Source organism: Schistocerca nitens, chromosome 3 (genome assembly GCF_023898315.1).
Source record: "Schistocerca nitens isolate TAMUIC-IGC-003100 chromosome 3, iqSchNite1.1, whole genome shotgun sequence".
Taxonomy (NCBI): Eukaryota; Metazoa; Arthropoda; class Insecta; order Orthoptera; family Acrididae; genus Schistocerca; species Schistocerca nitens.
This window is the reverse complement of record NC_064616.1, coordinates 651,986,166-652,013,957: the sequence shown is the minus strand read 5'-3', so window position 1 is coordinate 652,013,957 and position 27,792 is coordinate 651,986,166. Positions and strand designations below refer to the sequence as shown.

At 42.9% G+C, this 27,792-nt stretch overlaps 1 protein-coding gene across 7 annotated transcripts in view; it reads right to left on the bottom strand.

Annotated features, from left to right (window-relative positions):
* LOC126248617 (cAMP-regulated phosphoprotein 21) overlaps positions 1-27,792 on the bottom strand; it is a 1,051,584-nt gene that overhangs the window by 424,380 nt on the left and 599,412 nt on the right. For all 7 annotated transcript variants that reach the window (XM_049949775.1, XM_049949778.1, XM_049949781.1 and 4 more), the window contains one exon: positions 7,588-7,670. In XM_049949775.1, coding sequence (XP_049805732.1) covers positions 7,588-7,670 — 83 coding nt within the window. The remainder of the gene's footprint in view (positions 1-7,587; positions 7,671-27,792) is intronic.

Sequence of the window (27,792 nt, the reverse complement as noted above, 5' to 3'; positions counted from 1 at the left end):
GATAGTACACCAAATTTAATGAACACACTTAACTATTTTGTATAAAATCAAACGGGACTTTGTGTATTTGTGTATCTTCATGAACCAGCATACCCGGAGTACTTGATTGAAGGGGCGCCTTCATTTCACAAGGTTTTGCTGTAAGCTATTTCGCCGTGCTTTGAATAAACTGCTGGGAAACAGCAACAGGTTTACATCTCATTCTTCTTTCTTCTGACAGTCTTAAAAAGGGTTATCCTGGATGACTGTCCGATGTAAGTGAGAAAGAGTAGAAGCTTTGTTGCTACGTATTCGTACTAGTGTAGTTGTCACCTTCTAGCTCGCCTGAACTTTCTAAAACTGAGGGAGTTTCTTATTACTGTTGGATCACCTTCATGAAAGACTGACAGAATCAATTCTCTCAAGTCTACTAAGGCCAGTTTACTTATCCATATGTTGAAGTCAGACGATGGTAGACTGACATTCATTTTAATGACAGGGACATTGACCTCCTTCGCAAATCTAATCAAGTATACGAAGAATTAAATGAATATAACGTTGTCTGGTCGGATAATCTAAAGATCTGAGACAATATCGGCTGCTCAGTCAAGCAGAACTACTAATGTTACTACTAATGTTATCACATGACAATACGAGTAATATACGTAAAACACGCCCACAACTAAAAACATTAATAAGCACAACTCAACACAAAGTTAGAGCTCACTTCTACACAGAAGCACATAACAAAACGACGAAACTAAACGCAGTTAACGAACTAAGTATTAGTGTTACTTCTGCCGCTCACTGGTCAACAAAGGAAGTATTACGGTCTATTTTCAACGACTGCAAATTTGAACTAAATCAGGCGACAGTGGCGATTATGGCGGCGTGAAACTAGCCTACAAAGTCAGTACACGGGGAATTAATGCTCATAACACACAAACACCTACGAAAACGAATACATAATACTCAATAAAATAAACATGTGGGCGTCCAATAGACACAAGGGAATAAATTCTGGTGAAACGGAGCCAATGGCCACTTGCGGTCGACGCCATCTAACAGTGCTTCACCTCCAACAATCTCCGGACGGATTCACGTACGACGACTGTTGTATTTCAACTGTTGTAGTCTCTGAACATTACTAGGATTGTCAGTGATTGTGCTATTGCCAAATTCTGGTTACGGAGTGGTTTTTGATTAAGAAGCGGCACAAACTACGAGGGCCGTTCAGAAAGTAAGCTCCGATCGGTCGCGAAATGGAAACGACTATGAAAATCCGATAAAGCTTTGCACAGATGTGTTGGGTAGTGTCTCTAGTATAACCCCAGTCAGCATCACGTCGCTCTTCTCATTTCTGAGCTCGCAGTGAGTGCGTAAAGATGTCTAGAAAATAGTGTCTGCCGCCAAGTACGAGGGCCTGGTGAGAAATTTCGCCTGAAGCTATGCAGCTAACATTACATAACTGTCGTGCTGTTTCTTCTTCAAGACAATTCTCAGCCGCATTCTGCAGGGGCAATGAAGATGCTCCTGCATCGTTTTCAAATGGAAATGTGAGATTACCCACAATACAGTCCGCAATTGTCTCCCCCTGAGTTTCATCTCTGGTCACATGAACCGCTGTCTTTGAAGACAACATTTTGACACAGACAACGAGGTGTAGGCCAGCGTGGAGAATTGGCGGAAAGCATTGGCGGCTGCCTTCTATGATGAGGCTATTGAAAAGTTGGTACAACGCTATGACAAAAGTCTAAGTCAGAACGGCGACTACGTAGAGAAGTAGCTGAAAGGTGTAGCTAATTGTTACAAGTAAAACATTTCTGATGTTCACTGTGGTTTCAATTTGGCAATCAATCGGAGCTTACTTTCTGAACAGGCCTCGTATTATTTAACAGCTATCTTCACACTGCGCCTTATGAGGTGAGTGCTTTTGTACTGTGTGGGAAAGCAATACTGTGCGATTTAGTGTGAGGTAGTTCGAACTTTACAATTGAACTTTTAATCAGCAAAATGGATAGTGCATTTCTGAGGTCGAGCAGTGTCGATAATAAAAGTAACCTCTAGCACAACAAGAAAAAGCAGATCGATCAGTCACGGGAACAGCAGAAGCAACCTCTATTACAGCAAGAGAGACGATACCGCGCACAGCAGAAAAAAAAAAAAAAACACATTTTGCAGCTACACTAACAGAAAGTGTACTTGACCACCCAGTAAGTGCCCCCAGCGTCACTCTCATCGTCTGCAGTGTTGCCTCCAGTTTTCTTACTGTTTTATGCCGTCACGGGAAATTGAAAATCATTTGTCGAACCACTGCGACAACTACTCCCAGCCTTTATGGTAAATGGTATGCATAGGCAGAAGACATTCTCTTTCCCATGGGCGGAACCGGATGTTTTTCCGTTATGTAAGCTGGTCCTGGCAGTAGACGCTGTCATTTGTAGAAATGTGTGACTTGCTGACAACTTGCTGTTGTAAATTTCAGGTTGGCGCAACCAACTGATAGGTGTAACATGTTTGTCACAGTGAAACGGGACGCGCTAAGGTTTTTCAGAACTTCAATAAAGCCGTTTTATGCACGCCCAGTCAATACTTTTCATAAAACTCCATTTTACACATTCTGTGTTGATGTTTCTATACTAAACTTTGTACCTCTTACAAAAAAAGGCCTAATTCTCTTCTCCTCGGATAAATACAGGGTGAAAACAGCAAAGGACCCAAGATCAAAACATGAGGACCCCATCTCCTTTCCACCACGTTCTCCACGCTGCCGTTCCCATACAAATACACTCCTGGAAATTGAAATAAGAACACCGTGAATTCATTGTCCCAGGAAGGGGAAACTTTATTGACACATTCCTGGGGTCAGATACATCACATGATCACACTGACAGAACCACAGGCACATAGACACAGGCAACAGAGCATGCACAATGTCGGCACTAGTACAGTGTATATCCACCTTTCGCAGCAATGCAGGCTGCTATTCTCCCATGGAGACGATCGTAGAGATGCTGGATGTAGTCCTGTGGAACGGCTTGCCATGCCATTTCCACCTGGCGCCTCAGTTGGACCAGCGTTCGTGCCGGACCGCGTGAGACGACGCTTCATCCAGTCCCAAACATGCTCAATGGGGGACAGATCCGGAGATCTTGCTGGCCAGGGTAGTTGACTTACACCTTCTAGAGCACGTTGGGTGGCACGGGATACATGCGGACGTGCATTGTCCTGTTGGAACAGCAAGTTCCCTTGCCGGTCTAGGAATGGTAGAACGATGGGTTCGATGACGGTTTGGATGTACCGTGCACTATTCAGTGTCCCCTCGACGATCACCAGTGGTGTACGGCCAGTGTAGGAGATCGCTCCCCACACCATGATGCCGGGTGTTGGCCCTGTGTGCCTCGGTCGTATGCAGTCCTGATTGTGGCGCTCACCTGCACGGCGCCAAACACGCATACGACCATCATTGGCACCAAGGCAGAAGCGACTCTCATCGCTGAAGACGACACGTCTCCATTCGTCCCTCCATTCACGCCTGTCGCGACACCACTGGAGGCGGGCTGCACGATGTTGGGGCGTGAGCGGAAGACGGCCTAACGGTGTGCGGGACCGTAGCCCAGCTTCATGGAGACGGTTGCGAATGGTCCTCGCCGATACCCCAGGAGCAACAGTGTCCCTAATTTGCTGGGAAGTGGCGGTGCGGTCCCCTACGGCACTGCGTAGGATCCTACGGTCTTGGCGTGCATCCGTGCGTCGCTGCGGTCCGGTGCCAGGTCGACGGGCACGTGCACCTTCCGCCGACCACTGGCGACAACATCGATGTACTGTGGAGACCTCACGCCCCACGTGTTGAGCAATTCGGCGGTACGTCCACCCGGCCTCCCGCATGCCCACTATACGCCTTCGCTCAAAGTCCGTCAACTGCACATACGGTTCACGACCACGCTGTCGCGGCATGCTACCAGTGTTAAAGACTGCGATGGAGCTTCGTATGCCACGGCAAACTGGCTGACACTGACGGCGGCGGTGCACAAATGCTGCGCAGCTAGCGCCATTCGACGGCCAACACCGCTGTTCCTGGTGTGTCCGCTGTGCCGTGCGTGTGATCATTGCTTGTACAGCCCTCTCGCAGTGTCCGGAGCAAGTATGGTGGGTCTGACACACCGGTGTCAATGTGTTCTTTTTTCCATTTCCAGGAGTGTAGCATGATTTCTCCTATGAACGGTTTCTTTTAAAAAGGATACAATTTATTTACATCCTTACTCTCGACCGTGCGAGCTTGAGTCCCATTTTTGTGACTGGTAGGTCTGTGCGTCGTCCTGAGGCACTGTGAGCTGACAGCACCTATTTGCTGAAAGGTTGAAGATGTAAACTGAGGTGACTGTGTCCTATGATAGGGTCGCCTGTACTGGGCTTAGGTAATAGCGGAAACTCACGGCAAAAGGGCAATCCCAAGGAACAAATATTGAAGTTCAGTAGTTATGTTGTTTCTGCCTTGACCATAAGCAACTGTACAGCAAGTACGTAGGTGTTGCAGAGGAACTACACAAAAAATTCAAGTCTTGCAATATGTATATAGTTTTACCAGTGGTAACCGAGGAGAGGCGAGACGTAAAAACGCCAAGTTCTACGCAACTGGTCACAAATCGACCTTCACAGCTTCGGAGCCCCTATAACTGATGCCGAGATAACTGTGTGTTAAAAAAATTGGGTTTGATGGACTAGGATTCCTGTTCTCCGCTTTCCCCTGATGTGAGGATATACAGCGTGATGAATTTTCGAGAGCATAACATTACTATCCCAAGAGTGCTCATATTGCTCCGTGTGTTACCGCGTAAAAGGGTTCCTCGCCTCTTTTGGAATAAATAATATTAACAACTGACTACTGTATGGCGTTTGAAGGAGTCGGAGCTGGCTGTTGTTACTCTTATTTACCGGAGTGAGGAAACCATGTTTGAATACCATTGATCAGCGATCTCCTGCCTAGATGACTGCTGTATTACGAGATAGCAGGACAGGAATCTTGGAAACACTTGCTTACAGCAGGTATGATATAACTGTGCCACCGGAAACGAACAGACGTCCATCATTTAAAGTAACAGCCGTGTTCGGCGAATCCTTTCGGGCGACCCAGCGCGGAAGTTGCAGGGATGAAATGGTTCTCGGTAGGACCCACAGAAAGAACGTTTGCATTTCTTCTGTTTATTCGGCCGTATCAGTTAAGTTTCCAGTTTCGCCTCTCGGTTTCTCCAAAACTGACTCCGTGACAATAGTCAAAGATTTCGCACCGTTTCTAATAACCTCGTCTTCGAAGATATGTCAAACCCCACCATTCCTTCCTTGTATGAATTATCCGATCTGTCTAGTGAAACTTTCTGCATCCATTTTCTTTACTGTAAGAAGTAAGCCGGGCATGTGATGAAGTACACTATCGGAAATGGGAAACATTATACCACGAATAACCCGACCGAACGCTACCAGATTGATACTCTAGTACTTCTGTACCTATGGGAGATTATTCTCATATGGAAAAAGCCATTCATAAAGATAAGGAATGGAGAGAGTATGTGATTTCTATTCGGTGTGCCATCCATATAGCCTGTCTGGGATACGATTGGAAGACAACTGTTTCATATCAACTTACAGCCAGGCATCTTCATGAACTGACACAGCAGCTACTTGAGGCATGGCGAGAAATTCATGAGAGTGAGGGTGTCAACCTCCATGCAACAACTGATGAAACTGTACATTGCAGCTTGTGGGGTTACACCTCGTACTGATGATTTTTGACACCAGTTTCAAATGAAATGAAAGTATAATTATATAAAACACCATACGTGATGAACACCTCCACGAAGTTTGATAAATATTGGACTGATGTTTTATCGTGCAACACTTTCCATTTCCGTCAGTGTATACAGATGTTTCACAATTCCTATTAAAGGTTTCTAGGAGTTTTAGAGGGAATTTACTGCGAGACAGTGCTGAAAATTAATGTCTCCGAATTTTTTATGTCAAAAATCATGTAGATTTTTAAATAAAACAAAGGTTATTCAAAATATCCACGGGTGTACTGCCGGTCTACAGTGTAGACACTGTAGACCGGCAGTACACCCGTGGATATTTTGATTATCAAATACGCCGGGAGAAACTCAAGAATCACATCAAAACAAAGGTTATCAACATTCTGCATCTTTATTATTTATGTCTAGATATTTGCAGCTCTCTGCCTCTAGAGGGCTCCGAATTGTAGCATGAAACATTGCGTGTGAAATTTAACAATGTCAGTGCGTGAGAAATAGCGTGTTGTAATAGAGTTCCGAATTCGAAGAGTTACCACACACATGGAGCAATCTCTCTTCAGCATGACAATGCCAGACCAAATACGAGCTCATCGACATCTGCAACAATCCGACGCCTTGTATTCACTGTCACTGATCACCCTCCATACAGCCTCGACTTGGCCCAATCCGATTTTCATCTGTTTCCAAAACTTAAAGAACACCTTCGAGGATTTCACTTTGATAGTGATGAAGAAATGCAAGCAGAGGTGAGGTTATGGCTATGTCTACAATGTCAGACATTCTACATGGGTGGTATCAACAAACTGGTCTCTCATTAGGAGAAATTTGTTCGTTGCCATGGTGACTATGCTGAGGAATAAATATGTAGACATGAAGAATAAAGATGTTAATGAAATTTGTTTTTATTTAAAAAGCTTTAACAGTTGTCACATTTAAAACTCGGGAGCATTACTTTCCAGCTCGCCCTCGTAGATAATGTTTTGATAAGGAACCCATGTCCGGAAATGTAACGTCTGGATGTGAAATAAGTTTGGAGACGGGATCACTTTAAAATCTCCCGCTTCACGGTACGCCCACAAGGGAGACAATGAGTTGTGACCTGTTTGCTCTACAGAGGACCATGGAGTGGATAATGTGTCGATTACTCATCAGGTTCTCTTCTGCGTAACGGACGTCCTCTTCAAAGTAGATAGTGAGACTCGTCCATGACGCATCACCGTCAGTCCTTCTAGTTGCGAACATACCAGTTTCTTGCAGCCGGTGTTTAGTCGGAGGGAAATGGTACGCGATATTATAACTACAACAGGAATTCATAACGGCACCCTCTCCTTAGTTTCTGTGCTTACCGTGAAGCGAGGCGTTCGCAAGTGACGCGAACTTCGAACTTATTTCACTTCTACATCCAAACGGTACATTTCCAAACATAGGTACGTTATCAGAACTAAGTCTCTCACTTTAACCCCTAGAAGCCTGTAATAGTAATTGTAAAACGTCCTGAACATTCCAGAGAAAACGTATTAATCTTCGTAGTATGTCATAATAGACCCAGTGAAGGAAATAATATGAACTCAGTAAATGTATAAATACTTCCTCGACAGTTAACGTCTAAGTCACATAAAAATATTTTCTGCAGGTTATTAACAAAAACTGCAGTGCTCTTTAGAAAACTCGTATTACAATGCACATACTGTCATATTTAATACATTCATTAAAGTCTTACTCTCCTTTCTGACCATACACCGTATGTGACATATGTAGCTTTGAAGACATTTAAAAAGTGGCATTTAGTTGTCTTGGAACATACCTGTCTCGACAACGTACGCTGCGCTCGCATTTTTGGACTTCCGGGTGCACTATTTGAGCCGTTATGTACCACTATACTCGGAACTGCAAAAGTAGAAGACCTTAGTATGTAGACAGCCACCAAGTATTTCATAAAAATTAATCTTTTAAGAGAAGTGAAGGAAAATTCTGCTAGGATTTTAACATGCAAAGCTAAATTTAATCATCGATAGAATAATGCAAGAAATACTACTGAGTTAATACTTCTTAACCTACAAAAGAAAGGAAGCCACGCAGAAAATTAAGTCTTGCTTAATATTGTAAATGTAAGCAGTTCACTATTATTTAGCGATATTAACTGAAAGCATGATAAATTTTAGTAGCTAAAATAAAGCTAGCTTCAAATATTGTATATAATAAATATAATTATTTTTGTTACAAATACCAATAAAGCTTATTAGCACAGGACAATCGACTTCATCGAGGACTTAAGTATACTGTAGTTACGTTATGCCTGCAAAAATATTTATGTTTTACAAAGACATCATGGCGCCTGTAAAAGACTCCTCCAAACTTTAATATGAGAAATGGATTTAATAAAAAAAATTCTCACAGAATTCAAGACTATTTCTTGATATGTATGACTAAGGGATGCTCCCTATATCTTGTCTAACTCTTATTGGGTATTTATTAAGGAGATGTGAAATCATACTACATAGTTAAAATTTGCTGACAAGGCTAGCATCAGGGGAGACAGGGTTGAGTGCACAATGATTCTAATAGGAAGTTTTCCTTAAGGTTACACAGCTGTAAGGAACAGAAACGCCATAATGAACTCTATCATACTACATCTGAAAATCTCTACTTGTCATACGGTGTATAAATTTGTATTATTATGTGCAGTGAAAGTTGTAGAAAGGATGGCAAACCAACTGAGCATAATGAATTCACAGGAAAGTCAACGACATCTTCCTGGTAGGAAAAACAGGATAGAGGTCTGACTGCTATGCAGTTCTATGAGACAGTAACGAAATGTCCCTCTTAGCAAAAAAGAGAAAATAGCTGTGTCTGCTGTACGATTCCACGAGGTAGTGAAGAAACATGTCAGCAAACTAGGAAGCTCTCCGCACAAAATTTATAGCATTGGTAATGGTCAGAAGTGTAAAAAGAAGCAAAATGTGAAAACGTAAAACCATTCCAAAATAACAGTTAATACTCTAAGGAAAACTGCAGTAAGCGTTGTAGAAGAGTCTGATGAAGTGTTCTTCTAGTAGAACCACAAAGAATTTTTTTTCTTAAATTATGACTAGCAGACATGGGACTAATAGGTACCCAGATCATTAATATATGTTCATTTATGTTGGTTCAGAGAAAGTTGGAGACGGGTGCATCTCCATCTATATTCCGCAAGCAACCTTATGGCGTGTGACGGAGGGTATTTTGTGTACCACTGTGTACCAATTTTAGCAACAGTATCCTCGGCCCGAATTTCAGTGTACATCGACATGAATAAAAGCAAATTTTTGAGAATTTTCGAAAGTTATGAGTGTTGTGCATAAAATACTTCATAGTAATTTGGTGTTTCTGATTTAGTTACTGTACCACACATTATAATTAACATTTCGTATTACATTTAGTGTTCCCTTTCAACAGGAATGTATTTTAGATTTTCTTAGCAACGGTAACCTCAGAAACTTTTCAGGGAATTATTAAATTTTGTCCCAGGTTCTTCTGTTGCCTTCATAGAAATCTCGTTTGGCATACTAATTGCTTCAGTTCTTAAGGGAAATTAGTAATAATTTAATTCATCTCGGGTGCCACAGCCACAAACTGATTGAAGGAAAAGTCCATCTTACACCTTGGCTGTTACATAATCACTATTATTTGCATCACTGTTAACGGATTTCGGCTGTTAGCCATTCTCTAGTTAATACTTCTATGTTCTTATGGACGCAAGCGAGAACAGCGTTCTATCCATATCAACAGTTTATCGTTGTTCGCGACCGTCTTCAAGAATATAGGAGTATTCACTTGAAAATGGTTAACGTCCGATATCAGCTGATAGTTGTGTAAATAACAGTGATTATGTCACCACAAACAAGGTGGAAGATGAAATAGATCTTCAATGAATTAGTAATACTTTTAGCGTAACATATCCAGAAAATAAAAGAGAATCATCAAGCTTATTTTAACGTTATTTGTTTACTGTTTTGTAAATCATTGCACCAGTCACAATGCAGTCTCACTGTAAATGCTGTTCTCAGTAGCATAATGAATTAGTTGACGTTCGTAAGAAGCTGGAATTTGCCTTGGATACTGTCAAACAGTTGGAAGTTGCTGCACATCGGCATGTTGGGAGAGCTCTCGACAGTCTTTGTACCAGAGATGGCAAAGGTACCCCGAGTACTGTCCTCATTTGTAGATCCTGTCTCCTCTACAAGAACTATAGGATGTATCACTACCCATCTACTTGACTGTTAATGGCGAGTCAGAGGGAGGGCTAGGCCCCTGTACAGGGGACACAGCACCCTGGAGACCTCAGGGTGTTATCCCATTAATCAACAAATTCGGGGTGCTAATTTCACATGAAATCGACACTGGCCCAGTGACTGGCACAGAAAGTTGAGAAGACCAGCCATGCTCACAGAGTTTCAACGAATTTTACAATTTGAATCATTGTCTCCAGAACTGAACGTAGTCCCCTGATTCTGAATCTACTGAAAGGACTGAACCAGAGACTTCGAAGTTAATGTGACATGCTAAGCTGAGACTTGCTGGACTAGAACCTACGGCCGAGAATTGTAGGGTACCCCTAAATGGGTCAAGTGTGCACTATACATCAGGTGCTGCTGCCCAGGTAGCTGAGTGTATGTGGGTGTGCACACAATGTTTTTTTCTTTTTAAATTAGGTAGTCTAGATAACGATAGCTATAGAGGATATAGAAGTATCAGTATAAAAGGAATGGCTCCTACAGTAGAGGGTAATAAAATCCTAGTGTTTAAGTGCCGAAGCATTCGCAATAAAGTGCCAGAGTTAGAAGCACTCCTAAAAGTCACAAGATTTCACACAAAACTAGGTATACAAAGCTTGTTAAATCAGAAATTGACAGCATTGAGAATTTGAGAGAAATTTTAAGCGTATACCGAAAGGTTAGACGAACGAGGAAATGGTGATGTGTTGGTCGCAGCGGACAAGAAACTTAAATCAATCGAGATAGAAATTAAAGTTGCATGCCAGATTGTTTGAGCAAGACTCAGTATCAAGGATGTGCGTTAAATTTCTTCAATAGACCACCAGACTTACTTCCTGATGTGACAGAAAACTTTAAAGATAACCTAAGTTCAGTTAGTGCGTAATTACTCGAATCATACTGTCGTCATTGGAGGAGACTTTAATCATCAAACAGTCTACTGTGAAAATTATAGTTTTGTAAATGGCTTGTGTGACAAGACGCCCTGCGAAAATTTACTAAATTCGTTTTCTGAGAACTACTTAGAGCAGAATGTTCGGTAGCCCACTCATGACGGAATTATATTGGATCTAATAGCAATAAATAGACCTGACCTTTTTGAGAATGTCCAAACAGAAACTGGTATCAGTGATCATGAGACAGTTATAACCACAATGATTTCCAATGTAGGAAGGCCAACTAAAACAAGTAGAAGGACTTATATGTTCAGCAAAGTACGAGTAGACAAAGAAGAAGTAGTGTTGTATCTCAGTAAGGAACTCGAAACTGGAGGGGGCACGTAGAAGAAGAGTGGCTCAGGCTTAGAAGAAACGTTGTGCATGAGTTTAATACAGTGTCCCCCAGGACACTGGCGGCTGAGTTAGCCTATCTTTCAACCATAATGTACCGCAGATCCCTCGAACATAAAACAGTGCCCGGTAGTTGGGAGAAAGCACAGGTCACACTCGGTTACAAGAAGAGTACCAGTAGTGACCCATAAAACTATCGTCAAATATCCTTCACCTCCATTTGTCGTGGAATATTAAAATATTTTCTGATCTCAAACATAATGAGGTATCTCGAAACGAATGGACTTCTCCATGCCAGCTTGCATACATTCTGGAAACACCGATCATGTGAAACTGGACTCGCACTTTTCTCATGTGACATCCCGAAAACCATGGATCAAGCAGTCACGTGGATGCGATATTCCTCGATTTATTAAAAGCACTAGACTCAGACCATACCTCCACTTATTATCAAAAGTGCGGTCGTATGGGATGTCAGGCGAAGTTTGTGACTGGACTGAGGAGTTTTTGGCAGGAGGGATGCAGCATTTTATCTTGAACGGAGGGCAATCGACAGATGTAAAAGTAACTTCGGGTGTTCCCCGAGTAAGTGTGTTGAGACACTTGCTGTTCATGTTGTATATTAATGACCTTGCACACAATAATAATATGGACCTCAGACTCTTTGCTAATGACGTAGTTATCTATAATGAAGTACTGTCTAAAAGAATCTGCATAAATATTCAGGCAGATATTGATAAGATTTTAAAGTGGTGCAAAGGTTGACAACTTGCTTAAAATGTTCAGAAATGCAAAACTGTGAACGAAACACAACGAGAAATACATAGTATCCCGTGACCACAGTATCGACGAGCCATACTTGTAATCTGTCAACTCGCACAAATACCTGGGTGTAACACTTTGTAGTGATACTAAATGGAAGGTCACACTAATTCGGTAGTAGATAAAGCAGGTGACAGTCTTCGGTTATTGGTGGAATACTAGGTAAATGCAATCAGTCCCAGAAGCAAACTGCGTAGAAATTACTCATGCAACCCATCCTAGAATACTGTTCAAGTGTGTAAGACAAATACAAAACAGGATTAACAGGGGATATTGAATATACAGAGAAGGGCATACGAATGACCACATATTTGTTCTATCCGCGGGAGAGTGTCACAGAGATGTTGAAAGAACTGAACTGGCAGACATCGGAAGAAAGGCACAAACTATCCCGAGAAAACCTCCTTAGAGGGGGTCAGCTTTAAATGGTGAATCTAGGAATATACTACAACTCGCTAAGTATCGATCCCGTGGGGATCGTGAGGATAAGAATAAATTAATTGCTGCGCGCAAAGAGGCGTTTAAACCATCATTCTTCTCGCGCCCCATACGTGAATAGAAGAGGCAGAAGTCCTAATAACTGGTGCAATGGGAATACCCTCTCCCACGCATTTCACAATTGTTTGCAGAGTTTGGATGTAGACTGTCCTGTTTCAGTCCCTAAAGCTTCGTGGGAGAACGGAATTTGGCAGCCCTCTGTGTGTGCTCGGATCTCTAATTTTGCAATCACAGATTTTTGGCAGATATACCTAGGAGGAAGCAATATGTAGGTTAATTGTTCCAGGAATATTTGCTCCCGGAATTTCAACATTGAGTCACACCTAATACACAACGTCCCTCTTGCAGCGTTTGCCACTGGAGTTGGATTATCATCCCCTTGAAGCTTTCGCTCTTACTAAACAAACCAGTGACAAAACGCGCTGCTGTTATTTGGATCTTCTCATTTTATACCTATTCAATCTGATAGGGGTCCCAAACTAACGAGCAGTACTCTAACATCGGTTGAACGATGTTTTTGTAAGCCACCTCCTACGTAAGTGAAATAGACTGCCTTAGAAATGTTCCAAGAAATGTCACACTGGTATCTGCTTTTTCTACGATTCGTTTTACGGGGTCGTTCCACTTTAAATCGCTTTATACGCATACTCGCAGGATGTGACTGCTTCCAGTGGTTGTTCGTCATTCTGTAATGTACAACAACGGAGCTCTCTGCCTATTTAGGCGCAGTACTTAACATTTGTTTATGTTGAGGGCCCACTGCCAATTTATGCACCAAGAGTTGATTCTTTGTAGATCTTCCTGAATTTTCTAGCGTTGCGACTCGCCTGCACCCAACAGAATCATTCGCGGACAGACTCGCGAAGCTTCCGACGATATAAGCTAGGTCATTTACATACACAGTGTCCGACAAAAAATTTGAAACACCAAGAAGGGGAGAGGGGAGGGGCCTGGAGGAAAACAAACGAAATGGCACGGTTTGAGTGGGTACTTGATGTTATTTCAGTAATTACAAAATCGAGTCAAATTTACAAGGACTTGGAAGTATGAGCCCACCTATCAGTGTGACGTTGCACCCCATCTGGCCTGGATGTGTGCACATTCGGTTGGGAAGGGTGTCATAATGCTATTGTAGCCTTTCCTGAGACAAGCTGGCTCACAACTGTTATAATACTGGTTCTTGATACCATGGCCACTGGGATTGGGACGAAGTTGACGCCCAAGCTGTTCCACACATTTTCTATCGCGGACAGATCTGGGGATCCTGCTGGCCACTGGAGTACCTCAACATAACGCAGATAATTTGTAGAGACATGTACTATGAGTGTACGAGCATTGTCTTGTTGAAAAATGGCACCACCATACTGTCGATTGAGAGGTAACACATGATGAAGCAGGATGTCCGCGAACATTCGTTGTGTCATCAGGATTATCTCAATCGCTACCAGTTATGATCTGAAGTCATACTCGCCCTACATCAGGAGACCAGGAGTAAAACCGTTATACCTCTCCAAAACATTGGAAGAATGTTACCTCTCCTCAAGATTCCGCCATACTCGCCAACGATGGTCATCTGAGGTCGTGCAGAACAGTACAACATCGTTGAACACACTGTGACGCCATTCATCAGCAATCTATGTTTGCTGGCCAAAGCACCACTCCAGACACAGACGTTTGCGATGTTATTTTAATGGCAACCTGTTCATGGGCGGTAATTCCCTACTCTGGATGGTGCTAGTCTCCGACCAATGGTGTGGAATGACACAGAATGTTGCCGGGAGTCCATTGATTTTTCTCGGATGGGTGAAGATGTGAATGGGTTACGATGTGCTAGTTGCACAGTACAGCGATCCACTCTTTTGGTGGTCGGACAGGGTCGACCAGAACCTTAACGACGAGCCTGCCCCCACATTCCGATGCAGTCCAACACCAGGTCACCCAAATATACTATAAAACTGGATATTGCTCGATTTGACTGGCCGGCCAAATGGAGACACAGAATGAGGCCTGTTTCAAACTATTTCGGGTGCTGTTAACGCTGTTCACACGAGTATACCGCATTTCCGTTTCCTTCACATTGATCACTCAACATCTGACACTGGTCAGGCCATTGACATACCCTACCAGGCCTGGTACGGCACTAAACACGAACAACAATAATGCACTTTGATGGCCGTTCTACATGTTACAGAGAACTGCAACTCTAATAATTTACGTATCCGCGCATGCACGAAGTTACGTTGGCAATCAAACTTTTTTTTTTTCGAGTAGTGTATATCTGTTCACAACAGAACGCAGTCTGCGAAGCACTGCTACGAATACTGGGACAAACACATATAATCACATGACGTAGCGCTTGTGCTGGAAGTTTCCGGTTTGTTATGGAGGTTTACGATGACGACGACGATGTTTATGATGACGACGACGATGTTGATGATGATGATGATGATGATGATGCTAAAACTGATGCTGAAATTAGATGTGACCCCAGACAATACACATAATTTTCAGTTTCACCACAATTGTTTCGTCGTCAGAAAAACTAGAGTGTAAGCCCTCAGTAAACTTTGCTTTCGGAAGATGATCACATGAACTTTGTCCCATAGTAGTGATAGATACGAAGTATGCTGTGGGTTGGCAACTGGTTTTACTGGCCCCAGTTTATTGTTTATGATTGAAAACCTCTCCTCGTCATTAGAGTTTCATGCATAGAAACTGATGAACGAGGGTTGTGCAAACGAGCCTCACCATATGTGATTTACTCTTCCTTATGTTTCTTGCGATCTCAGTCTGGTATCTGCTTACTCTGTGGCTAGGTTTGTCTGAATATCCGAACCTAAATCGTTCCAAAATTATATTCCAGTAGATATACAGTTCTATTTATTTCACACATATTCACATTTATAATGAGACAACAGTCATTAGCGGTGTCGGTCATACATTGGGTATCTTCAGATTCAACAATAAGAAAAGAAAAAAAAATCAACATCAAAAACAAATAAAATATTTCTTCTCTTCCATTTTTTATTAATATAATGTAAAAATCACAATACGTACGTGTCATATCTACACGTTATTGGTGACATTTCGTAATTGAAGCGTTGTCATACTAAATCTAAAAAACCATCATGGAACCGTGCGATAAACATTAAATGTTTATAAAATGACAATGAATCAGATTTTAAAACGAAATTAAGATTATATCCCACTATTTATACCAGAACTTTTTATCCATATTGAAGAGTCAAAGAAACTGGTACACCTGCCTAATATCGCGTAGGGCCCCCGCAAGCACGCGGAAGTACCGCAGCACGACGTGGCATGGACTCGACTAATGCCTGAAGTAGTGCTAGGGAGAATTGACACTACGAATCCCGCATGGCTGTCCATAAATCTGTAAGAGTACGAGGGGGCGGAGATCTATTCTGAACAGCTCGTTAAAAGGAATCCCAGATATGCTCAATAATGTTCATGTCTGGGGAGTTTGGTGGCCAGCAGAAGTGTTTAAACTCAGAAGAGTGTTCCTGGAGCCACACTGTAGCAACTCAGGATGTGCGAGGTGTCGCATTGTCCTGCTGGAATTGCGCAAGTCCGTCGGAATGCACAACGGACATGAATGGATGCAGGTGATCAGACAGGATGCTTACGTACGTGTCACCTGTCAGAGTCGTATATAAACGTATCAGGGGTCCCATATCACTCCAACTGGACACGCCCCATACCATTACAGAGCCTCCACCAGATTGAACAGTCCCCTGCTGACATGCAGGGTCCATGGATTCATGGGGCTGTCTCCATACCCGTACACGTCCATCCGCTCGATACAATTTGAAACGGGACTCGTCCGACCAGGCAACATGTTTCCAGTCACCAACAGTTCAATGTCAGTGTTAGACAGGCCTGGGCGAGGCGTGAAGCTTTGTGCTGTCCAGTCATCGAAGGTACATTAGTGGGCCTTCGGCTCCGAAAGCCCATATCGATGATGTTTCGTTGAATGGTTCACACGCTGACACTTGCTGATGGCCCAGCACTGAAATCTGCAGCAAATTGCAGAAGGGTTGCACTTATGTCACGTTGAACGACTCTATACAGTCGTCGTTGGTCCCGTTCTTGCAGTATCTTTTTACGGCCGCAGCAATATCGGAGATTTGATGTTTTACCGGATTCCTGATATTCACGGTACACTCGTGAAATAGGCATACGGGAAAATCATCACTTCATCGCTACCTCGGATATGCTGTGCCCCACTGCTTATGCGCCGACTGTAACACCACGTTCAAACTCACTTAAATCTTGATAATCTACCATTGTAGCAGCAGTAACCGATCTAACAACTGCGCCAGACACTTGTTGCCTTATGTAGGCGTTGCTTTACATATCTCTGTATTTGAATACGCATGCCTATACCAGTTTCTTTGGTGCTTCAGTGTATTTAAGTAATCTATAATTATTTGATGAAATGCTCTCGGGATTTCCAGCAGGGTGTCAATATTTAAGTATCGCGAAGTTTCTACTAGTGGCGTATTGATCATCATCTGTCAAAGTGTAGCGCTACTGTCGGTCCCATATGTTTATAAATGTGACGCAGCCTGGGTACGAGCACTAAGATCTTGTGTGGTCGGCGGACGAACTGCGGGGTTGGAGGCAAAGCTATCGTGTGGGTGTAGGCCGAAGGCTGCTCTCGAACCTCTGCGTGGGCGTTCTCAATTCGTTTAGCGTACTGGCCACTGCTGGGGCGCTTTCGGCATATAGCCACTAACTCGAGATCCTACGCCAAGCTCAGGTGATAACCTTCGTGCTTATGCAAAAGATTCTTGTGGATTCTTGTTTCTTGATTTCTTTATTGTGCTTTCCCAGTAGCTACTGGCTTGACACAGTATCTTAGTGTTCTCAAAATGAAACTTATGTTCTTCATTTAGGCTGTGCTCTGCCACTGCTGATTTCTCTCTGTGTCCTAGACGTATCGACCTAATACTCGTCTCTTCCTGCCAGCGTTTCGAGAGATAGTGCTGCGTTTGACAGATATATTGGCGGCCACATTCACCTCAGATGCCATAAATCCCGGGGAAGTGAAGTTCTACTGGCTCGTTTGTAGAGCCAAAAATATCTTTCGTCTTCGTTTGTGATCGGTGACCAGTTTTGATGTCGTACTTTTCCAAGCAGCCCCACAATCATTGCTGAGAGTGGCCAGATTAATGGAAGAAAAGCGAGTTTCTGGCCTCCTTCCTGCTTTGTTACATCTTTCTTTCTTTAAACGTCCTTTTAATCTGGGCATTACAGTACCCATTTCTTTGGGTGTTTTAGCTCAGCTGGGAACCTTTGTAACTTAGGACGCGTGCCCTGTGTACCAGGGTGGCTAGTATTGGACAACTCTGAGGATGATAGTTGCCAGTTGCCGCACTCAGGTACAGGTTTACAAGGTCCTCTTCCTATAAACAACATGGTATAGCGTACCATGAGCCTTGTTCATTATTACGTAGTAGTAGTGCATTCATTCTCTTCTAGTTCCACCGTGATAACGATATTTTGGTGAATCCTGTTTAAGCTTTTCTCCTCTTACAGTACCTATATGCATGTTCAATGATTTTTAATGTTTGCGGCTGGAAATAATGAGTCAGGAGTGCCAAGAAGTCTTGACGAGGAAATTACTTGAATAGTGATGTAATATCGAAGCTTATAAGCAGCTCATCTCTCTGCAGTTGCCTGCTATTATGTATTGTCCTGAAACCGAACGAGTGCTTCACATGGTGACTGCAGTGTCCCACAAGGGTTTTAGTAGTGTAGCTGCAAGGGGTGGACGAAAATATGGAAACACCAAAAGCACAGCACATTACCGTGCCTAATAGGACGAAGGAAAACAGCTGGTGTTTGTTCGAAACAGCTTCCAGTCACCTCGGAATGGATAAATACAAGACCTATATGGTTTTAAAGGGCACAATGCTGGCAAGGTCAGGCAACGATGATGGAGTTGGACAGCTATCACGCACTCCTCTCTAAAAAATAGGCCCCAAAAGCTCAATAGTATTGAGATCAGCTGACGGTCATGGTTAGGGAAGATGCGACAATTCATCCTCGTGCTCACAAAAGCAGTTCTGGCTAATGAGAGCTGTGTCAAAAGGGACGCTGTCTTCGTGTACAGCATTACCGTTGGAGAACAAACATTATATCACAGGATTGACCTGATCAGCCGAAATCGTCACACTGTCCTTTCCATGAATGCGTCCTTACAGAGTATCCCGTGAAATACTACGAAATGGCTGACCAAATCCTCACCATGCCCCCTCCACGTTTCATTATTGAGGCGCAAACTCGGCCAGAAGCTGGAAACAGTGTGAAAGAAGTCTCATCCGACCAACTGACTTTCTGCCATTGTTCCATAACCCAGGTTTTACGGCTTCGGCACCAAGTTTTCCTGTTACAGGTGTTTGCATCACTGATGCGTGATTTTGGAAATCCAGTTCACCCTACAATGCCCTGATTGAGCAGCTCACTTAGTGTAATTTTGGTGCTGACAGCGTTCGCGAGTGTGACATTCAGTTCTGGAGTGACTTTTTCAGCTGTCGTTCTTTTATTTCTCGTTAAGATCCTATTCAATTATCGTCTGTCGCAATCACTCAACACACTGTTTCATCCACGTAGCGACTTAGTGGATTAAGTTTTTCCGCTTTCCCTGTATGCGGAATAAATCTTCGACACGGTGCCTCTTGGAACACCAAACACTTTGGCTCTCTAGGTTACGTTCGCATCCACTACTTGAGCACCAAAAATTTGCCCGCGTTCGAATTTACGTAGCTCCAGCGAATTCAGTCACAAGTACACAGTACACTGTTCTGGCCACGACCTACGCTAGTAACGTATTGAGGACATGGCACAGCTGCTGTTCGTGATCAAATAAAACAGTGCAACCTGCAAACTTGGACAGCATCTATTTCAGTCAAATAAAAACCGAACACTCGCCATAACACAACCGCGCTGCAGGTGGCCCCATTGTTGTTACGTTTCGATACTGTTACCGCTGTGGGTGGGGAACGCCATGGTGCTACATTACATGTGCACGCTGTTGTTCGGTTATGACCTTGACGTTGGCGGACTGATCCTAGAGTCGTCGTCCAGCTGTCATGGTATCCTACGGCTAGCGCCTGCGGTTGGGCCACCCTTCAGACAGCAGTGTAGCGAGCGTGGCCTGCATTCCTCGCCCGCTCGCTACACGGACAGTGCTCATCTTATCGAAACAATTCCTTTAGCGTGGGACCACCATCGGACGAAACGCATCAGCGATTTGGCCGATAAACGCTACAACATTCTCCGTACAGCCCTGATTTTCACATCTTATGCGAATCTGAAGAAAGACGTGCGTGGACTCGTTTGCAGTCGGACGAAGGAATGCGAGAGTGGGTGAGGTTGTGAATTCGTCAGCGGCAGACCGCGTTTTGTTAAACAGGAATAGATGGTATCGTCTCCCAGTAGGATAAATGTCTTACACTTGTGGTGTTTACTTTTGAATGGAACCATTCCATGGTTCCGATATGGTGGGTGTTCGGTTTTCATTTGACTGCCCCTTTTATTTTGTAAGTCCACAGGTCGGGGAGTGAGTGATGTTGACGATGGCTGCATAGGGACCCATTCTCTGTTGAGTTTCGTAAATCCGTACAGGTGTGGTTTAGCTGACGATCCAGGAGACAGCTGTTTATTCACTTGGGTAGATATGAACTCTGAAGATCGTAGAACAAGGCAGCTATTTTTTGGGATATATCTAAGTACTATTTCTGTAACTAGTTAATATTCAGCTCTTTGTCAAATAATAGCTCATTTATGACTTTTGTGAATTTGCTTGTCATAAATGCCATAACTTTCTGTTTCTTCGGCAACTGGTCCTTCTGCAGCCCATGAATCCATTTACCTTCGAACGCTGATTGTAAACGTATTTAGTGTTTGCAGATAAACGAATTTAATTGGTGGTAGAAGAAAGACACCTTTGTATTTTGAAATAACTTTTATTCTGTTTTAGCTGTTCGAGCTTACGTACTGAACTTGCAAATACTATCCACACTGACGAATGGTGTGAAATTTCTCCGAGAACACTTCACAAATTCCTTGCAGCAGAAGAACATGATTCTAGGATCATAAAAATTCAGAAATTCTGTCACATATGTGTAACAGAGTTACATATGCATACACTATCTGATCGCCGGCCGGTGTGGTCAAGCGGTTCTAGGCGCTTCAGTCTGGAACCGCGCGACCACTACGGTCGTAGCTTCGAATCCTGCCTCGGGCATGGATGTGTGTGATGTCCTTCGGTTAGGTTTAAGTAGTTCTAAGTTCTAGGGGACTGATGACTTCAGATATTAAGTCCCACAGTGCTCAGAGCCATTTGAACCACTATCTGATCAAAAGTAGCCGGGCACACCAGTGTAATGCGCAATTGACCGCTAGACGTCACCAGAAGTGTAGCCGCCAGCCTAAAAGGAGGTGTTGTCAGTAGAGAAAGAGTGACAACAAAATGGGTCGTCAGGAGCGCTTAGTGACTGCGAACGTGTACTAGTCATTAGTTGACATATGAGTAACAAACCCACCAGGGAAATTTCAACCGTTCCAAAGATGATGAAGTCGACTGTTGGTGACGTGATTGTGGACTGGGAAAGTGGAGGGACAACCACAGCTGAACCAAGACCGGGTGGATTTCATGTACTGACGAACAGAGCATTGTGGAGGGTTATAACAAAAAAATCACATGAAATCAACGGAAGGAATAACTCGTGAGTTACACAATACTACCAGGATTCCAGGTGGCACAATAATAGTGCGTAGGGAGTAAGAAGGAATGGGATACAGTGATCGAATAGCTCCTCATAGGCCACACACTGCTGTAGTCAGACGCTTGTAGTGATGTAAGGAGCGTCGCCATTGGACAGTGGATGACTGGAGACGAGTGATTTGGAGCGATGAATCACGTATACCCTGTGTCAATCCGGCGGGAGTGTTTGGATATGGCGAATACATGGAGAACATTACTGCCGTTATGTTTAGTACTAAGATCAAATTGCAGAGGGGACGATGCTACGGTATAGACGTGTTATTCATGGTTAGGGAGTCGTCTTCGTATTGCGCCTAAGAAAACGCTAAATACGGAAGGATATGAACATATTTTACAGCATTGTGTACTGTGGACATAGAGGAACAGCTCGGAGGTTGTTTGTATCAGCTTGACAATGCACTCTGTCATACGAGGGGCGTTTGAAAAGTCCGTGCAAAGTCCGAGAGATGCGACCACCGGCGCGTATCGAGGTCATGTTTAGTTAGTAGCATCTTTGGAAAGAACGCACACCACGTTTCAGCCATATTGGTCTATATTTTTGTGTTTGGCATTCGTGTGAATCAAGGAAGCCGAGTGATTGTCAAAAAATGGACGAAAAATAATTTCGTGTGATGATTAAACATTACTTTAAGAAAGACAAAACGCCTCAGGAGACTAAAAAGAAGCTTGATAGACATTACGGTGACTCTGCAGCTTCCATGAGAACACTTTATAAGTGGTTTCAAAATTTTCGGAGTGGCCATGTAGGCACAAGTGGTGCTGAACGTTCTGGACGCCCTGTGGAGGTTACGACTCCAGAAATCATTGATGAAATCCATGATATGGTGATGGATGACAGAAGAGTTAAGGTGCGTGAGATTGTTAGTGCTGTGGGCATCTCGAATGATCGGTACATAATATTTTGCATAAACATTTCGACATGAGAAAGCTATCCGCAAGATGTGTTCCGCGATTGCCGACACTTGACCAAAAACGGAATCGTGTGAAGGGTTGCAAGGAACGTCTTCAGCTGTTCAGGAAGAATACGCAGGACTTTAAGCGTCGTTTCGTCACTGTGGATGAAACATGGATACATTACTATACTCCTGAGACCAAACAACAATCTAAACAATGGGTTACCAAGGGAGAATGTGCACCAAAAAAGGCGGAAAGGTTATGGCGACTGTCTTTTTGGGTTCGCAAGGGATAATCCTCATCGGCTATCTGGAAGAGGGTAAAACTATTACAGGTGAATATCATTCATCGTTATTCGACCGTTTGAAAACCGAGCTGCAAGAAAAACGCCCGCGATTTGACCGCAAAAAGTCCTTTTCCATCACGACAATGCACCAGCACACACCTCAGCAGTTGTGGTCGCAAAATTAATAGAAATAGGATTCCAACTCGTTTCACATCCCCCTATTCTCGAAACTTGGCTCCCTCGGACATATATTTGTTCCCCAATTTGAAGAAATGGCTTGCGGGACAAATATTTTATTCAAACGAGGAGGTGATTGCAGCAACTAATAGCTATTTTGCAGACTTGGACAATTCCTGTTATTCGGAAGGGATCAACAAATTAGAACAGCGTTGGACAAAGTGTATGACTCTAAAGGGCGACTATGTCGAAAAATAAAAAAGAATTACCTCACACGCGTAAGTAGCTTTTATTTTTACACGGACTTTTCAAACGCCCCTCGTAAAGCAAGCTCTGTGAGGCAATGCTTTGTGGACAATAAGATGTATTAAATGACCTGAGATGGTCGGAATCCCGATATGTACCGAACAGAACACCTTCGCGGTGAGTTAGAACGCCAATCGCTCCAGACCCCAGCGTCCAATATCATGAACTTTTCTGGTTTCGGCTTTTGTGAAAGAATGGGCTGCCATACCTCCACTTTCAGACACATCATTGAAAGCATCCTCAGAGGAGCTCTAGTCATGTAATGGCGAACGGTGGAGAAATCCCATATTACTGTTCGCTAGCAGATGTCAGGATACTTTTGATCAGATTACGTAGGTCCACTGTTAACGATTTTACTGTGATGTACAAACGCCAGAGAAGCACACCTTCAAGCATCTGTTAGGCTGAAGAAATAAAACTCTGACCACCGATCTGCAAACCATGCTCAGCCAACCTATCTTACTAATTATTGTAGCCGACTTCCGTTGCAGCTGACACAGCTCAGTGACAGAACGACGCCTTCCCCCCCCCCCCCCCCCCCCCCGCCCTGTTTGTGGTAAGTATCGAGTTCAGTGGTCGTACTGCTGCCCAGAAGAAGTTATTATTCAAAAGCAAGCGTAGTGTCGCCCTTTATGGTGGTGCAAAAAACTCTAGTTTCGAGAAAATAAGTATGGCCGCTGTTGTACGCCAAGTCTGCTAATGCAGATTCTAAGCATGAAGTTTTCCCTGCCAAACAGAAACGTACCCTGACTGCTGATGAGACATAATAGTGCAAGGCAGGATTTCTGTTTAGACTCAACTAAATGTGCAAGCCATAAGAGTGAGTTAAGTGCCACTAATTTAATGAGTGTTATGTGATCCATGCGTGGTTTACAAAAAAAGAAAAAAGATTGAAATGTGAAATAAAATGCTGCATTGTATGAAGTTTTTCGTGTATTTTGCACCTGTAAAAGGCCTGAAAAATTTCTTTTCCCAGCTCTCCGTCACTTTGTGGCACAGGGTGTCATGAAGTCAAAGAATATGAGCAGATATACGGAAAACGTGCTGCCGTGCGCGACTTGGAACCTGAAACTGAATACAAGTCAGTGTTAAGGATGTGTGGGAACGATAGCCCTGCGACGGTCCTTTGACACTCTCTATGTGAAAGCGTTACTGCCTAGAATCCAAGTGTCTTTGTGATGGAATGCTCTCTATCTCATTAAATACGACTGGTGAAATAGATATCTTAAATTTACAAACAGAATTCGAAATATCTTCTAAGAAGAGCAATGCTTTAGAAACAAAGGACCACATGCTTTGGACGTGATAGTGCTGTCTCTGAAAGATTCTCAAAATACTAATGTCATTACGCTTATTTAACTTGACACACAAACCATACAAGATCACCGTTTTTTATTAATTTTTGACTAACACAGAAGTGAATTTTACTGCAGTTCAGGGGAAGATGAAGACAGACTTAATGTGGCCATGCGTATTTGTCACAGCACCAAAGGTGCGAATAGGGTAAGTAGTTCACAGATATTACCAAAAGGATCCCGGATTCATACAGGAGTAGGAAACATAGGTTCCAAACTGGATAATTCGTGAAATAAAAGTGCGACTTGTGCAACTTTCAGACGTCGACTGAATTTGGTGAAGTGTGTCAGAGTGCGTCCGCGGACAAACGAAGTAACTTATTTAAATGAATTCATAAACTTTTAAAGGCATAGTCAATTTGCACTGTGTGTGTGTGTGTATGTGTGTGTGTGTGTGTGTAAGACTGCGTTGAAAGATGGTAGCCATTGGCGTAATGAATAAGTTTATATTTTTTTCTCTTACTCTCACAGTTAAATTTGCTTATGATACAGCTCTCGAATTGCTCTGTAAGATATGTATGGACGATTTATGTAACTATTTTAATTCTTTGTGAATGGTAGTGCAAATAATAGCGTAACATGGGATAATGCACAAAACGGTGAATGTTTATAGACTTTTTAAGTACTTACAGACAGACCAAGCGAAGTGTGTGCCAAACGCCGAGGGCACAGAGTTATGTGCGTGCTGAAGATAAATGATAAATGAAACAGTGAATATAACCTGTGGGCGTTTGCATTATTCTCCTCTCCTGAGAATGAATACAAAATAATAAGAAACTAATACGACCTGAAGATACTTCAACGCAAAAAATTGTAAAACGTACCACTGTCCTAGCCACACACTTTGTTAAGCCGAGCTACGATGTAGTAGTTGTGAACATTGCCCTTCACTAGCGATAGGTATTTGAGAAGCAAAACAAGAAAAAACAATGTTCATTGACGGTAGGAAAAGAAACAATTTACAAGTTCCTTCCATAAATTAAACGACACGCATCATTAACAGAGTATGGATACAACAACTGGAAATTTTAATAAGAGGAGAACGAAGAGAAGCCCATCGTCGTATGATAAGGCGCATAAGAGCTGAATACCTCAGAAGACACGTGGGCAGTAAGCTCGTAGATAGAGCTCAACAACAGCCAGACAAAGGTGCGCAGTAATTGTGATCTATGCCCACAGAGATAACGAAACGTGAACAAGAGGGCTCAGTGCAGAACAAGAACATCTACAGTTGCGATTTGTAAGATGAGGCTAAACTTTAAATGTTCTGGTACTGTAGCAAGTTTACAAACGTACAGAACGGCCCAAAAGTGATGACCTGAAATTAAGCCTTCTCTAGATATCAATTCTCACACTTCCACTATTCTACAGGACTTCCGTTACAGTTCAGATACAGACGACAGAGACAGAAAGTCCCCTCAAGTGGCATAGGAATCATGTATTCAGGTCGTACTGCAGTCCTGAAGCCACTGTTCGAAGTAATTGAATTAGTAACATAGCTTAAAATGCAGACGACACTGTAACTGGTATGCAGCAGTAGAAAAGGTTTTATGGAGTGATAAACTAAAATATATGATATGGCGTCTCGCAGCTGCTACCATAAGCGCTTTATGGCAGACATGGAAACTATAAATCTGGATAACTGGACGGGCGAAACCTGTGACTTACCTATTGCATCATCTTGTTCGGTCAGTATTTAAAAGGACACCAAGTGACATTTCAGAGCGGCCAGTGCGAAGTGCCAAGAAGGACAAGATCACCTAATCAAATCCTACAGCCATACAGGCTCATAAATTGCCTGAACGGTGCCTTGTTAGCAAGAAACATCCGAGGCGTTATGTGGTTTACGCAGTACCTAGTCGCACAACATACACAAGGCCTATAAGACTCTTACAGTGAATCACGCCAGAAAGCCCATACACTGAGTACTCTACTTTTTAATGAGCAGCCTCAGAAGCCCCAAAAGACTGACTTGTATGCTGTGGCTTTATCAAAGGCCTCGGCTCGTCTTCTGTACCCATACCTCTTGGAGCTAAGGAACGTCTCATTGTCCAGTCAGACACACAAAGTTCCCACATTCAATTCTGATTTAGTGTCAGGCTGCATGAGTTGTCTTTGGCTGCAGACTGTTGTTACCCGTCAGTTATGAAGTAAGTGTTGTGATCCATAATTTTGATGGTGATGCCTCAAGTGCCCTTATCGGTTAACACTTGATAGCAGCTGCCGGGAAGAATTCAATTCTTGTAGTATTCTAAGACAGTGTATCGCATTCGTTTGGCACCTACTATTATTATCGCTCTAAAGTCATCAGCTCATATCGTCTGGTATTAATACATTTGTTGTTGGTAACCCTTTCAGGGTATAAGGTCGTGGTCTACGGAAATCTTCTCTTCCTAACTTTCCGTCCAGAACTGCGCTCGACATCTTCACAGGCGTTGCTCCTCCGTTGGGAGGACTCAACGCAGGAGCAACGCCTCTGAAGATGTCCAGCGCAGTTCTGGACGAAACGTTAGGAACAGAAGAATTTGGTGGACCACGACCTTATACCCCGACAGGTTTACCAGCAGCACTGTCATCCGGTCATGAAAGCCTTCATTCTATCATAATGCATTTTCTCTCTCTTCCCGTAACAAGTCTGAACGTAGGCCCTCCGATAAATGATATCTACTTTTTCTAGCGCGGTTTGCCGCCACTCTTGTTATTCTGGTATACTTCGATTCAGGATCACAACTTCCCTGTAGAACACTATATATGGAAGTTGAGAAATTCATGTAACATGCAGCAACATTTAGCCAAACCATAGCATCAGCAGTCTATTTAGTGAGTCTTGTAATAATAATAGTAATAATAATGGCTAATTAGTTCACAGGAAATACAGTTTTTGAAAGAAAGTAATTGAAAAACTTTTGCACTGAAAATTAAAGAGTTCCAGTTTCAAGACAATAATTTACAGCGTTGATATTCAGTTGATTATAAGGAACATAGTTAGAAGTACTCATTGTTACAGTTTGCTGCTAATATATTTTCACTTAATTTACAACAAATATCATTCAGGATCACTGATTGTGATACAATAAGTAACAGTCTATTAATTTGATATTGCGAAGTTCAGTTTATACATTTTAAGACAATTTCTCGTGGCCAAGTAATTATGAGACGCTTTTAAATAGTAACCAGTACAAGCATGACATGGCAATCCTGTAAACGAATACAGATGCAAAGCAAATGTCTAAGAGAAAAAAAAAATCCCAAACTACGAATGGCTAAGGATTAACATAGAACGAGGACCAGATGCAACACTACAGTACGGATTG